Source organism: Trachurus japonicus, chromosome 24, assembly GCF_045865225.1.
Source record: "Trachurus japonicus isolate A0001 chromosome 24, Traja_1.0".
NCBI classification, from domain to species: domain Eukaryota; kingdom Metazoa; phylum Chordata; class Actinopteri; order Carangiformes; family Carangidae; genus Trachurus; species Trachurus japonicus.
In genome coordinates this window covers 15,517,440-15,533,483 of record NC_140930.1, presented here as the reverse complement: position 1 = coordinate 15,533,483, position 16,044 = coordinate 15,517,440, and the positions used below count along the sequence as shown (strand labels likewise).

Sequence of the window (16,044 nt, the reverse complement as noted above, 5' to 3'; positions counted from 1 at the left end):
ATCAGGGTGAAGTACCACAGCTTGAATTAACGCATTGTGATAAGCAATAAATAAGATTAAACTGAGGGTCTCAGAACTGATGAATGAAATTAACCTCAGTGTATTGCTGGGGTTTCATGTCATTGTGTTTCACTACGGAGTGGAAACATGGAAAATCATCTTGTGTAAAAATATGAAAATTGATTTAATCTCTGCGCTTGATATTATTAAGTAAGAAAACACAGACGTGGGCAAGCCAGGATTTGATTGAGTCTTTTCTCCCAGAGTTACAGTGGCCTCATTTGTTTTTGTTCTGTATAAGGATACAATTACCGTTTTCAATCTGTAACACTTGATACCCCATAATAGAGTCAGATCAGTGCAAGGGAAAAAAGCCATTTCTACAAATATGTTTTAGGCAAAAGAAAAAAAAGAGATTCAAACTCAATTTCATTTTTTTTTTAAGTCACACCAGGTTATAGCAGAGGACAGATCTCTGTGTGATCAAAACGGGCTCAACAGAAGGAGACAAATTAACACCTTTCATTCCCCAGGAGCACGACCAGCTTACCTCCTCTGACTCCTGCCTAGGTGATGATTTCACTGAGCCTTTTGTCGTTAGAGCCTGAAAAACCAACACACGTGACGTAAGTTATTATATACACACAATCTCTGAAAGAACTGAGATGAACCTTATATAGAGACACGTGTAAGGGCTTTAAGGAGTGAGGGTGAGAAATCAGTCAGACTTGGACTTTGAACTGAACAGACACTAATAACGTGACCTGGAGACCCTCTTCAGCGGCTGCCTCACTGATCATTACAGATGCCTGGGAGAGACTTCATAGCAATAAGCTCTTTAACTGAAAAGGCATCTGGCTGATTATCAAGAGGCCATATTACCCATGTGAAAAAGCCTTCATGAGAAATCAAACAGGATTTCTGCATTTGCTATATGGGGAAATTAAGCTGGGAGCACTGCTCCATGATGGTAATTACATGATGCAATAGATAGATAGATAGATAGATAGATAGATAGATAGATAGATAGATAGATAGATAGATAGATAGATAGATAGATAGATAGATAGATAGATAGATAGATAGATAGATAGATAGATAGATAGATAGATAGATAGAGAATACTTTATTCATCCCTAGCAGGGAAAGTCAAGTTAGTCCAGTAGCACAAAAAACATTTTAACAAGTGTTATATAAAACGATTGCAGCAGGAACAAATGATCTCTTAAATCTTTCAGTTCTGCAGGTCAGGGAGATGAGCCTTTTACTGCGGCTGCTCCTCTGACCTGAGAGGGTTTTGTGTAGATATATATATACATATATCAATAGTTGAGACTGTTTGATCACTTTCTCATCTTCCACTATGACGTATATATTTGTTTTAGTTCCTCTTTCCTTCTTATCATTTATTCATCTCTGTTTAAACACTCTCAGATATTGCTCAACTCCACTTTAACCTTTGCCATATACCATACCATATCGCAATACAGAGCAACTCTACATGTTATGATCCAACTGATAAATGTGACTATACTAACCTCTCAACGTGGGGAAAAAAAAGATTTTAATCATCATCAGGTATGCAAACGGGTCAGGTCCAAAAAAGAGAGGAATTGTCTGGCATGTGGGGGGGGGGGGGTGCTCACCAATAACAAATAATTACATTACAATATGGAAAAGTCAATTTCCAGTAGTTCATCCCCAACCAAGTATTGAGTGCATATAGATGGACATAGTTTTCAGAAGGCCAACATTTCTATATTAAAAATGCTTTTAAAAAAAAAATCCTTTGCAATATTTAAATTTTGGAGATACTGAATTTTAGGTCTTCACTGAATGTTAGTCATAATTATTACTATTAAAATAAACTGAATAAATAAAGACATGGGATGTTTCATTCAGTGTGTAATGGACATATAGGCCTATATAATGTGTTAGTTTCACTTTTTGAATTGAATACATTCTACATCGCAGAGGCGACGTCTTTCCACTCAGGGCTTCCTTCACCTCTGAAACGGGGCAGAGCTCCGTGGAAGACACCTGCCTGACACAGCAACGTAGGGAACCGTGCATGTCCGGGGGAAAACGGCGTTGCCGTCGCACCGACTGCACGCAGATACGCGCCGCGTCTACATTGGAGGTCGCCTGTTATCAGTATAATCAGAGACCATGAATGAGTTCGCCTCACGTGATTGTCACTGTCAGCCTGTTAGAAAAACATTTTACTGACCCGAGCTGAGACGCTGAGACCCCCCCCCTCAAAACAAAAACTCTTCGGATCTGAACGATTCACACAAGTCACCTAATTGGTCATGAAAAAAGCGAGTTTCGCTTTTCGGCGCGCTGTTTGCATCCCTGCATCATTGACAGAACAAAACCAAAATAAGACTGTATTTTGTATTTTATCTAAAACAATAATGTGAGAATGACAAGACTGATTATGTTTACAGGATTTTCTAAGGACAGGAACAGATTAGCTCCGTTATCAACCACTCCTTTGGTCTATTTATAAGCATCAAATAGCTCGTTTTCAAATGCAGACTGACGGTCCAAAGCCACAGACAGTTATTAGACAAAGAAAAGTCCTGGAATCATGGAGTACAGTACATGTTGCTTGAAAAAAAAAAGCTTTTAACGATATATCAGGTAGTTATCAACAGTTCATCCGACCCCTTCTCTCATCTCACCTCTTTCTCTGTGTCAGAAACCATGACCACGAAGTTGTCAGGGAAAACGCCATCTGCGCCGCCGACCTCCCCTCGCCACCAGCCAGGCTCTCCTGTGTCCTGAGGGAGTAGACAGAAAAAAAGTGAGTGGTGACAAAAGTTCACTGATCAATTTGGGACCTTAACTTTGTCTTTTCAATCTGACATCTCTGTTTTCTGCCTCATATTTTGCAGAAAGTTTCAGAAGAAGAAAAAACAACCTCTCTACTTTACTTAAAAAAAAATTAAAAATTAAAATCGCTTTGACTAAAAAAAAAAAAAAAGAAAGAGAAACTGTTAATGTGGGCTCCACGGAAAAATAAAAACTTTAGCACCACTGGTGGTTTTACAAGCAGTTCTGTGCAGCCGGCACTAGATGGTGGTAGCCTGTCAGAAAATTAGTTGGGCATTGGGAGTGAAGGCAATGCATCACATTCCTCCAGCCATCACATGTCAGCCCCTGATGTATTACACTACAACAACAGTCAGTCTCAGGGTGTTTGTAACCTGGTCCCCTTGAAATAATGGGTTGTTGTTGAGACTGTACAAGAGGAGCTCATATCCAGTTAGTGTCAGATTAACAACATTAAAATGACAAAATACAACTAACAAGTCCTCTCATGCTACTTGGCAATCACACCATTGTTTGGAAATGCCTCAAGTAAGAAAGAAGGAAATGAAGACTATCAATATGACTAGTGAGTGATAACTTACTGCCGCCTTCTTTGAACACATCTGGCTACAAACTAAAAAGCAAAGAGTCTCCTCTCAGTCTGCACAAACAGCCGTTACCTCGTCACACATGCTGCACAGTAACTCCAAGACAAATGCTGGAAATCTGCCACAAACTGTTGCGAGCTAAATTTGAAATTTCAGCAAATGTTTTGTTTCAGGGTCATCGATTGTAGGGTTGGGTATCGTTTGAAATTGAACGATTCCGGTTCTGATACCGATTCCGGTTCCTAACGATTCTCAATGCCAATTATTTTAAGAAAGGGGGTCAAAAAAGTCAGCATGGTCTAAAATGAGGGAGCACCTAAGTTATTTTTCCCACAGAATTAGATTCTATTTGTGGTGCTGGCAGATAGGGGTCTTAAATGTATGAAGCTATAGCCTATATTATATCAAATAAATATTACATTCATTTAAATGACTTCACAATAACAAAATATTTGGTTAGGCTACACTTTGTGTCAAATAACAAGTCACAAAGTGACTTTAGCCTTTAAGTGTTTCACTTTCAGCCAACTCCTTGCAAAGGTTTTTCATTTTTTCAACCGTGGATCATTTCAGCCAGCCTCTTCTCTGCACCAACAACAATCCATTCTCTCACGGATGCTCATGTTTTGACTCAAGCTCCTTTTTTATTCTGTTGCAAAATGATTCCACCAGCCGTTCTGTATAAAACGTATGAACAGAACACGGAATGGGGAGCATCGTTGTTCCACCGTTAAACCGGCAGCAGAGGATGTCGTCACAGAGCCGACTGGACGTCTGTGTGAGGGAGAGCCCCATGTAAACAAGCAACACCAGCGTAATGAGAGGTTGGAAATATAACGGAATCTCTGTTTTAAACGGGCTTCAGTGTGTAGGAGAGGAGGAATCGAATGGAATCGAAACGTTAGAACCGGTTCCATCCGGATTCTCCGTACCCAACCCTAATCATTTGTATGATCAGAGTCTGTACTGTAACTGTCGATTTTCAAATTAACAAAATTAACTTGCGATCTTTATTCTAGCACTAGATGAAACCCTGTTAGGAAAAGCCATTATCCACAGTATCTGTCCATCCACACTGCTGGTATCATCTTACAAACTGTATCAACTGATAAGTGAATTCAGAAAGCATTCAGAACCTTATTCTGAATCCTCACCCATCATTTATTTCACATTTTGTCTCAAAATTCTTAAAATCCCAGAAAGACAACGATCCCTGCAGCTCTGCACTGACCTAGGCTTTCTGGAGAAAAAACAAATGCTCCTCTCAGACTGAGAGTCAGGATGCTCTGATCTGAACAGACCACGTTTGAGCTGCTTAGCCTCAGTCATGTCAAGAGGAAACCAGGCATCGCTCATCGCCCACCCAGTACCAGCTCTGGTGTGAGGCTCATGCTGTTTTTCAGTGACAGATAAAGGGAGACTGGTCAAGATCGAGGGAAACAGAACAGAGCAAAAATAATGATATATGATACATTAAAACCAGGTCCAGAGAGCTCAGGACCTAAAACTGGATCAGAGCTTCACTTTCCTACAGGACAACGACCATGCGCACACAGCCAAGAGATTTCAGGGGTGGCTAGGTGACAATTCTGTGAATGTCCCGGAGAGGCCCAGGCAGAGCCCTGACCTGAACCCAAGTCAACATCTCTGGAGAGACATGACAGTGTCTGTCCAACGATGTCCCCATCCAACCTGAGGAAGACCCAGAGCATCCAAAGAGAGGGAGGCCAGAAAATCCTCAAAATCCAGATGTGTTAAGTTTGTTGTGCTGTACCTAAGATGACTCGAGGCTGTAGTTTCTGCCCTCGGTTTGAAGGTCTGAATACTTATCACCGTGATGTTTCACTTTCTCACTGTTCTTTTTTTTTCTTCCTCTCTTTTTCTTTTTTCTTTGGGAAATATGGGGAGGGTAGGGATGTGGACATAATAAAAACAACAATTAAAAAACTGTACTGTCTACCTGCCATTGATACTGTATCAGGATGGATATCTTTGTTGTCTTTTGTACTGAATTATTAAGTTATTACAAATGTTAGCTCAACATCTGTTTACACAGAATTTAGTTTAGTATCAAACTTCATGGCGTTAATCCCAGAGGTCTGTCTCCAGTGGTGAAAAGCTACTGTACACCAATTTGAACAACTGTTTTCTTCAATTTCTACCACTTCTAGTCTTCCAGCGAGCCCTGTCCTGTCCTGTCCTACTGCTGTGGGGCAACAAGTCAGAGGACGCATCATAATCTGGGACAACAATGTCAGATGCTCTTTGCAAAGGACAATCTACCACCACTGGAAGCGTTTAATCACTACCCAGCAATAGGCCACATTTGACTGCAAAGAAAAGGTCAGACAGACTGATTACATTCAAAGGCAAATACTTTGTCCAATGAATGTTGGGCTTGACAGGCCATGCTTGGACAGGCTAATGTCATCCGGGTCAATGAGGTTACATAATATCCACTTCTGCAGTAGTCAAGAATCTATCAGGTTAGTTCAGGTGGTAAAACCTATTTTGGTTTGACCGGTTTAGTCCACAAAGGACAGGAAGCTTACCTTGCTCAGGATGTGGATGATGTCGCCTTCTTTCAGGGTCAGCTCGTCCTCGTTCGTGGCCTCGAAAGCGAACATGACCTTGCAGTACTCCTTGGCTGGGGAAACCAAAATATTGGCGTCTATTACGGTGGATGCACAGATCACAGGGATTTACATGCACACAAGGAAACACCAGGGAAGGTCAGCATACCACACGTAAGCATACACACATCCATTATTCTCCTGCCAACACGTACGCATACACAAGCCAGAACTCTATGGCAGATGTAAATAATGCTACAGAAAAGCTGACACACCAACTTCAAGCATGTAAAACACAACAATCAGCTTCTCTCACAGTGACGATCTGGTCAAATGAAACACACTTCCCACGTGTCAAACTGTCCTGTTCAGTACTTTAACAGTCTTTTACCTTTGGATTTGCTGTCTGCGTCTGCTCTCTGCAAGTCTGTCGTGTTGGGATGGGCGGGCTTTGCGGCAGATGGTAATGATGGGACTGGCTAAAATGAAGCAAACCATACATATGGAAATGATTCATTGGATATGGGTGGATATAATGGCTTCATGTGGAGGAGTCCTGTCTATGAAACAGCTTGTTTCAGAACTGAATGAGTTGAATCATCTGATCATGGCTGTGTTCTTTAGTAGAAATGAGCATCAATAATGTTGTTAATTGAAAGAAAGTAAAGAGTGAAACATAGAGGGCTTTGAGCTTTTCTGCAGAAAATGATGATGAGAAGGTAACAAAAAAAGATTTATATGGCAACAACGAAGAAGCTATAAATAAAACGGAGTGCGTTAGTGTTGAGGTTAACTTGTTGAAAGTGCCAAACAGAATTACTCTGCGCAACAGAAAGTGATAAAAATCAAAATGCCACAAGAAGGATGCTGCATGTCTTTGATATTTCTCCTGCAGGGACGGAGGAGAGCACTAAGTGGATTTTGTGGACTGGTCGAGGCCAAATGGAGACATGTGAGGCTGGGAAAAGTAGAGTGTGAGAGCATGCGAGGTGGTGGCATGTAAGGAGTGGAGGAGAGTGAAGGAAGCCGTGCTGAGCCAGAGAGTGAGGGCTGCTGGGAAGAGGAGAGAGAGGGGCAGAGGGAGGCGTCTCAAAGCTAAACTGAGTCTGTGTTGTTACTTCTAATACTACTACTAATAAAGTGTTAAATAAGTAATGTGAATGTCAGAATTCAAGATTGAGCAGCTGATGATGCATTTGCCTCAGAAAAGTTTCAGACAGAAACAAGCCTCCAGCTAAAATACGGTGAGGTGGTTTTTTTTGTCATGTACATTTGCTGATGGCAGGAAAAACAGGTGTATTCACAACAAACGGAAACTTCAAATGAATCTGGGCATGTTTCTTCAGTGTAGACAGTAAACAACACACCTGTGGAGCTGAATATGTGTCAGGTTAAAGCAGGAAACTGCCATACTCATGTAAAATGTAAATGTTGTTATAATGTTAGTGAGACTGAGGGAATGTTTGTCAGACTGCTGCGAAATAATGTCAGGAGTTTAATTTTCTATTTAAAAAAGCAAGAGACAATGAGTTCAGTCCTGACGCCAGAATGTTTCAACACATATTAAACAGCCTGACTACCAGATTGGCAAAATCTATGATTTAATTGAAATCAATGTGGGATATATCTGCTGGTGAAACTCACTGATGCTTTGCTGCACAGAAATCAAACACGATGTGAGAGGTCGACTTTAGAAGCATGTGATTGGCTGCTTCGTCATGTTTGACTGGACAGGAACTGCTGTGAGTCACTGAGTTAAAATAAAATAATCATCTCCAGACCGGTGTATTCCTGCTGAACTCTTGCAAAAATAACTTCAACCTGTATCTTTTTAATTTCCTGCGATATTTACTACTGACACCACTGGTGTGCTTTCCATTACTGGAACTTGAGGCATTTCACCCTCTCACTGTCTGTCTACAGATGTGCTGCAGAGTTTACACCAGCTATTCTCACACATTAGATTTTAGACAGTGGTTACGCAGCAGCAGGTGCTGAGGCTATTTTTATACGTTTCACTTTCAAACACATGGGCAAAACTGCCAATAGTTATTCTATTCATGCTTCTTAGTCAATACAGTTAATGTGCAATTTAGAAACGTATGCAGGAATTTCTGTTAAATGTTTCAATGTGTCTCTCCTTCAATTATAAAAACTGCAGTTTTAATTGTCCTAATAAATCTTTAAACTGATGGCTCCCATTGACAGCTGTTGGGGTTATATGCAATGTTTTGTTTTTGACGTATTATGTACAGGCAGGGATAATCTGTTTTGTAGGGACATGTATGTAAATAGAAAGTACATTTTGTGTTGCTTCTCCATGTCTGGCTTCACCGTCATTTCTTGCATTATGTGCAGTTTTTTTGATTCTGAATTTGCCTCAAACTTACTTTGTCCTTCTTCTCCTCCATGTCGGGGCTGGGCAGGCGAACCCTTAGCTTGACAGATCCTTGACTGAAAATATCTCCAAAGCCGACGCCTCGGATCTTCTTGGGCTGAGCGATAACCCCGTTCCCTGAGGAGGGCGGCGGTGACGTGGGGGCGGCCGCGCTTTCCACCGCACTGGCATCTGGAGAGACGATACGAGAGAGAGTGAATAAAAATCCACGGCTATCACATTTTACTGCTTCCCTCCAGCTGCAACACTGTAAAGCACTGTAGATGCATGATTTGTCTTGGAAAATGTACATTTCAGCCACCAGTGGGTGCTACACTTGTGTGTGTGTGTGTGTGTGTGTGCGTGTGCACAAGCTTATCTTCCTCTAACCCAGGGGTGTCAAACTCATTTTAGTTCAGGGCCCACACACTGTACAGCCCAGGTTGATCTCAAGTGGGCCAGAGCAGGAAAATAACAGCATAATGACTTATGAATAATGAGGACTCCAGATTTTTCCCTTTGTTTTAGAGCAAAAAGGTGCAAGTGTATTATCAAGATGTTTACAGTTCATGTACTATCCTTTTACAAACATTATGAACTTAAAACTACTGCTTATTACGGTACTCTTTAACACAACACAAACACACTCTCAAACTCTCTTGTTGCTGTTTTTTTTTCTCTCTTTCTTGTTTTGTTTTGTTCTCATCTTGTTTTCATTTGCTAGTTTGTGATTCTGTCCATTTGTCACTTATCTTGTTTAACTTAAACATTATGAACAATTTGAAATTTCTTAGGAAAAACATGTGCAATTTCAACAATATAATGTTTTTTCTTCTATGTATTCATCGAGGGTATTGGACCCTCTGTTGGACTGGTTTTGGCTGGTGGGCCACATGCTTGACACCCCTGCTCTAACTAGTATTATATTATCAAATATATGAATGAAAAGTTGAATTCATAGAAACTCAGTAGCAGTTTTTTCTGAATGTCTCCAGTTCACAACATCTAGCATATTTCAGAACAGAATATGGAGAACTTGTATCACATCAACTTTAGCACTAATATTCATTCATTTAACACATTCAAATGCAGTCACATGCACACACGGCTCTTTAACAAGCTGCTGTACCTCCCAGTCATGTAATAAGCAAACAGATGATTTAGCAGATTAAGCCCTAGGCCCGCCTTCTTGTAGAGGCTTGTTTGACTGGAGCTACAATCACACCTGAACATCTCCACTGCTAAATTGAATTCTATTGACACTGAACAAATGTGGCATGGCACAACAACAGGAAAGAGTAGTGAGAAACACCCTGCACAGACATTTCTACTACATTTCAGTCTGTCTGCAAAAAAATGTCTGAAAAACATTTGAATGTTTGTGATCATGTTTCTGTGGGTGTTGGCAGTTGTCATAAACTAAACCCTTGTGAATTCACTGGCATTGTTCTTGCACAGTGTTCCTGAACTTCTTGTGCTTTAAATAGCATTGCAACACTGGAGTTTACTTCAGTGCAGCAGTTACACCTTTACAGGCTTGTAGACTCTTAGCAATTACTGTATTATGTTCCAGTGAAACGAAGCTGCACCCTTCACATCTATGAAGTCCTGCTTGTTTTTTTGTTTTCTTGTCTGTCTATCTGTACCGATCTCGTCTGCTGCGGTGTCGTTGGTCTCTCCTCCGTCCTCTCCCTGGGCGTCCAGCTCTTTGACGAAGTTGGAGGGAAACAGTCCTGACTTTCCGTTCAAGGCGCCGCTCCACCAGCCTTCTTCAATCTGCACAGAGAAAGGAGAAAAACATTAAGGAGAATAAATCTCAGACCTTTAAACTCTGGTGGGACGTCGTCAAATTCTACTGGGCTTTAACTTTAACAGGGAAGTGCTTAGATGCAGCAGCCCATGTCTGCGTCAATATAAAAATGCATAAAAAAACATGTTTCAAGCTCTATCATTCAATCCTGCAGTTAAAAACGTCAAAAACTGAAACTTTGGGAGAATATACCAGATGTTTAAAACCAACTGGTACAAAATGATTTTAGATCTCAAGTTCCCTACACAAACATATTATATTTGCAAAGTCTCTGCTGCTCAGATCTCTTGTTCTGACTTGCCACCACCACAAATATCCAGCAAAGAGTCAGAGTATCTTCAGGGGTTAAAAACACATCATCGGCCTATCAAGTGCACTGTGACGAGGTTAAAAGTTCTTGAACATTTAAGAAAGTTGAAAGTGAAAAGTACCTCTTCAGTGATCTCAATGATCTCTCCGACTTTTAGCTCCAGCTCGTCTTCATTCTGCGGCTGATAGTCAAACAGCACCTTGCACTGTCTCTTCTTAGGCTCTGTGAAAACAAAGGGAGTCCGAGAGACGCCTGTTAGTTGCCGACCTGCTGTGTGGTTGTCCATGAGCCGGTCTGCGGTTTTGTTTTGTTTTTAATCAAACACTGTACTGCATGTGTCCCCTGGCCCTCTCCTTAATGTCAAATGAGGTGCCGTGAGAACTGGGACAGGTGACATGCGAGCAAGGTGAAAATCTAGGAAGTGGGAGGCCACGCCATGGCTCCTCCCCCTCCAAGGAACAGGAATGATCAGCTGCAAGTTGGTCTGTGGTGGCGAGCAGACACGCCCTGCTGAACAAGCACAGCTGGCTAAGAAACTTTATAACACAAGAGCAAATGGTGTGTAAAAATGTCAAGTGAGATTTATTAGTAAAAGTACAGGAGCATTATGTTTATATGGATGTGCAATATCATATGTGGTATTATTTAGCTTAAACTTTGATTTGTTCAGATGTTTTGTTGAGCCCTGATCTCTTCTGTGTTATGTGATAACTCCATTTGCTTATTTTACATGCCACTGTTCAAAAGCAGAGAGGTCAGTGACAGCCACAGGACAATGATTATAGGAAGACAGCATGATCAACAGTAACAATAACTGACTTAGAGCACATATCTAATATCTTATAGCTTATTAACTACATAATCATGTACTAGTCTCTTTATATCTGAACACAGAGCACATGTCTTTACTGATTGATTGATTGAAATGAACAACATTCTCACACTTATTAACCTCAGGCTGCAGAGCTGAGAGGAGACAGTACAGAGTGACAGCTGCTGCTTCAGGTACCAAAGGACAGTAACTAACTGCAGTAAGCAGATGTACTGTATCACTGTTTTTTTCCCTATTCTATTCACATTTTGAATGGAAAACACATATTTTAGGAAGCTACAGGACAGATGGACTAAAATTGGAGCATCAGCGAACAGCAATCGTCTTTTCATTCATTCAGCAGGAGAAAAAACTGGCTCAAGCCCAGTCACTATTACTCTTTTTTAGTATTACACTGTCAACAGGTTTGGATGCATGTATGAGAATGTGTATCAGATATCACTTAGAGTCTCGGCACATCACAGTTGGTGACATAAGTTTGATCTTTTGTTACTGTTTACAGGCGAATTTCCCCCTGAAGTTGAGCTCTGGCCTTTTTCCAGTCAGAACAGAGACACAGTATCAACAGCTCAGGGGGAGAAGGCAAAGACAAACTGGATTGGTGATAAGATCTTTGAACAAGACTGGACTTGGTGGAAGTATGCGGCGCACGCACATGTGTATTTATGCATACGTGAGCTCACATGCAGCGACCACAGGTGGAACTAGAATGGCGCTTGGTGGAGCACATACCTCCACCAACCTCTTAACATCGATAACACATTTTATTATTAGGATCTTGTACATAAAGTCCAGGTTCTTTTTCAATATGCATTCAGTATTTTCAGAAAGTGATGACAATTTTGGAAAAAAAATAAAAAGTTGTTATGGAAGAAAGTCCAGAATCCAACACTTTTAACAGAGGTTTGTCCCTGGACTGTTCCCCGTCCCCTCACCAGGTCTGGTGTAAATCAGTTCACTGCTTGAAGCGTCATCATACAGACAAACAAACTGAGAGACGTGTGCAAAAACATCTCTTTGGTGACGATATTTGCACAAAAGGTCACAACTTTGTCTTAACCTGTCAAACCATTTGGTTTTGCAGCAGCTATGCAAAGACAGTTTCACATGCGCTGAAGTCACTGTTGATGCCTGAGTGCTGGAGGTGTCCTTCAGCATAATTAACTGCTGTTGCAGTCTGATATAAAATGCAAAGGACAGAAGATGAGAAAGGGAAGACACTGTAATGAGTCCTGCTGCTTCATGCCTCCCTCTCACGGCATGTATCAGCAATGCAGTCCATCATATTCAGGGATGCAAACGGGTCAGGACCAAAAAAGAGAGGAACTGTCTGGCGGGGGGGGGGCTCACCATTAACAATATCACAGAAAAGTAAATTTCCAGTAGTTCAACCCCAACCAAGTATTGAGTGCATATAGATGGACAGTTTTCAGAGGGCCAACATTTCTATATTAAAAATGCTTTAAAAAAATAAAAACCATTGCAATGTTTCAATTTTGGAGATACTGATTTTTAGGTCTTCACTGAATGTTAGTCATAATTATTACTATTAAAATAAACTGAAGAAATAAAGACATGGGATTTAACATCCCATTCAGTGTGTAATGGACATATAGGCCTATATAGTGTGTTAGTTTCACTTTATGAATTGAATACATTCTACATCGCGGAGGCGACGTCTTTCCACTCAGGGCTTCCTTCACCTCTGAAACGGGGCAGAGCTCCGTGGGAACACCTGCCTGACACAGCAACGTAGGGAACCGTGCATGTCCGCGGCGCACAGCTCCACGGACATGCACAGGGGAAAAAACGGCATCGCCGCTTTGGGTAACGTGCGTGCATGTCGCGCGTCTACATTGGAGGTCGGCTGTTATCAGTATAATCAGAGACCATGAATGAGTTCGCCTCAGTTTCACGTGATTGTCACTGTCAGCCTGTTAGAAAAACATTTTACTGACCCGAGCTGAGACGCTGAGACCCCCCCCCTCAAAACAAAAACTCTTCGGATCTGAACGATTCACACAAGTCACCTAATTGGTCATGAAAAAAGCGAGTTTCGCTTTTCGGCGCGCTGTTTGCATCCCTGCATATTACAGATAGAAGCATGACCATCTTTGCTTCAATTCACATAAAATGAATATAAAAAGACTACATCTTATTATGTATATATGATAGACATATTCAAAAAACAAATGCATATATTCACAGCTGGACACTGTATGCACTAGAGGAAAACACTGTGATAGCAGTAACACTGTATTTTTGAAAGTGAATAACTATTTACGTGCCAACTAAATAGTATGTTGGAACTAGAAAATTTCCTCTCGGGAAATTTTGAATGGGCCACGGGAGCTACTGCGGGTTGTGCCATCTCTGTCAACATGGGAATCAAACCCACGATCTTAAGGTCAAGACAGAGCTGATCAGACAGACACATGATCATCTTTCTATAAGCACTGATATGGAGGAGCTGTAACCACATTAGGTTACCTGTGTGTGTGTGTGTGTGTGTGTGTGTGTGTGTGTGCGTGTGTGTTTGTGTGTGTGTGTGTGTGACACCAACAAGGTTTAACTTTAAAACCAGATTAAATCATGGTTTAAGTTTAAATTCTGTTGCACGTTAACTGTGTTTTAATCACATGAAGGTGTGTGTGTGTTTGTGTGTGTGTGACTGTAATCACATGAAGCTGGCTCTAGAGTCTGTGTGTGTGTGTGACTGACTTGACACATAGTTAGTTAGTAGCTGCATCCTGTGTCAGTCTGATTTAGCTGTGTCTGTGTTTATAAACATTTAAACGAGCGCCAGGTGGATTGTTTATGAAGTTAACGAGCTCTGGCCTGAGGATCAAAGAGGTTACCACGGCGATAGGGGCCCCCGCAGGCTGAGACAGACAGAAACGTGGAGAAAAAACAGCCATTTTCTGCCTCTAAACCGGTCTCACAATTAGGCCTAGCATGACAAAACGGTAACTCCTATCAGAACAAAACACAGATCAACGTTGCTCTAAGGACTTACTGAAAATTTCGGTACGATTTGGTGTTTCTACAGTAAATATTTTGGCGACGCTGGCAGTTTTAAAACATCAGGCCGTTCTGCTCCTCTCAGAAAATATTTGTATTGGACTCAATGAGGAGCAGAGACAGACGTGGCCGCACACAGAGGCTGATTCTGTCAATTCTGTAAGTCTCTCTGATATTTTGAGCACATGACATGAGAGATAACAAGTTTGTCTTACAAATTCTGAAAAAATTATGTCTGTAGAGTGTAAATTGTGGCCGTGGTGGCAATTTATCCAGAAAAAATACAGAATGTTTCTTCACTCTCTCCCACTCTAACCGATGATGTCACGCACTCTGACACGAACATTCTGTCCAATACACACCCATTATAATCTCATAATTTCTCCAAAAATGATCATGGTCATTGATCAGGGATTGATCAAAAACTATATGACCTATCAAAACGTGGAGTAATACGACAATACACAAGACTTGTGTCTACTGTTTAAAGTTTAAATGGAGTCTCTAGGTGAAAGTATGCCTGAGCAGTAGACATTTGTTAAACTCCAATGATTGGTCTTTTTTTTCCGCCCGTCCCATTGACTTACATGCAAAAATTTTGCGCAGTAAATCGCGACTTACGTCGCGAAAAATTCGTACACTGTTGAGAAAAGTAATAGCACAGCGATCCCGATCAAGCCGCACGTTTTGATATATAATATGTCCTGCAACTCTTCGAGTTGCAGGACTAGATGCGAACCGAAAGTCGGCCGGAAGTGGAAAAATAATAATAACTAGAAAAAGAAAGCATTTCCTGCAGAAAATGCGTGTGAATGCTGTAAGCAGCTGAACGCTATTGCTGAAGCAATGCTGAATAAGCTGAAGAAATCATTGAAACAAAGTTGAATTAGCTGAAGAACTGTTGAAAAAGTCTAATGTTGAAGCTGAAACATATAACTTGAAGATTAATGCCTTTTTAAGGACAAAAAGCAGTAGAAATGTAAAAAAAAAAAAAAAAAGGAGAAGAAAATGTTAAAATCCTGCATGTTGAAGATGTTTAACAGTTGAAGAGTTGAAATCTGCAGCTAGCCACAGCAAGGAAAACTGATGAACCAGCAGTAACATAGCTGAAGCAACAAGTGAGAATAGATTAAAAAGAAGGAACATGTAAGCAGGAAGCTGATTGACATGACGTGATGGAAAAAATCCTGAATTGTTTAGGTTTAAGTGTAATAAATGTGTGTTTAGTCTAAAAGCAGTAGAAATGTTGAAAAGGCAGAGGAATGTGTTGGAAAATCCTGCATTATTAAGTCTAACAGTTGAGGAGTCTGCAGTCAGCTGCAAAAAGCACTGCTACAGAAAACAGATAAACAAGTGCTAACATGGCTAAAGTAATAAGTGAAAATAGATTAACAAATGGAACCTGTAAGAAGGAGGTTTATTTTGTATGAAATGATTGGAAATTATTTAAATTGTTGAAGATTAGCATAAAGAAATTGAAAAGCTGAAGTCTAATCAAATATATTTAAACATGACAGCATGAATACATTGTTGGACTATTACTAATATAGATTAAACAATATCTAGGTGGTTGGAAATTATTTGAATTGTTGAAGATTGTGGTGAAAGAAAAATTAACATTTTAAGTACACTCAAATTACTCTAATAAAAATTATATGTGTGTTGGATATGTGTGTATGGTCAGTGTGTGTGTGTG

At 40.7% G+C, this 16,044-nt stretch overlaps 1 protein-coding gene across 2 annotated transcripts in view; it reads right to left on the bottom strand.

Annotated features, from left to right (window-relative positions):
- Positions 1-16,044, bottom strand: part of cd2ap (CD2-associated protein) — a 93,999-nt gene that overhangs the window by 25,631 nt on the left and 52,324 nt on the right. Inside the window, exons 4-10 of one of the 2 annotated variants that reach the window (XM_085770378.1) lie at positions 10,617-10,717; positions 10,022-10,151; positions 8,389-8,567; positions 6,390-6,477; positions 5,978-6,072; positions 2,688-2,786; positions 551-604 (exon numbers count right to left, since the gene is read on the bottom strand). In XM_085770378.1, the coding sequence (XP_085626504.1) occupies positions 551-604; positions 2,688-2,786; positions 5,978-6,072; positions 6,390-6,477; positions 8,389-8,567; positions 10,022-10,151; positions 10,617-10,717 (746 nt within the window). Of the gene's footprint in view, positions 1-550; positions 605-2,687; positions 2,787-5,977; positions 6,097-6,389; positions 6,478-8,388; positions 8,568-10,021; positions 10,152-10,616; positions 10,718-16,044 lie in introns of both variants that reach the window. The other variant, XM_085770376.1, reaches the window with a different exon arrangement.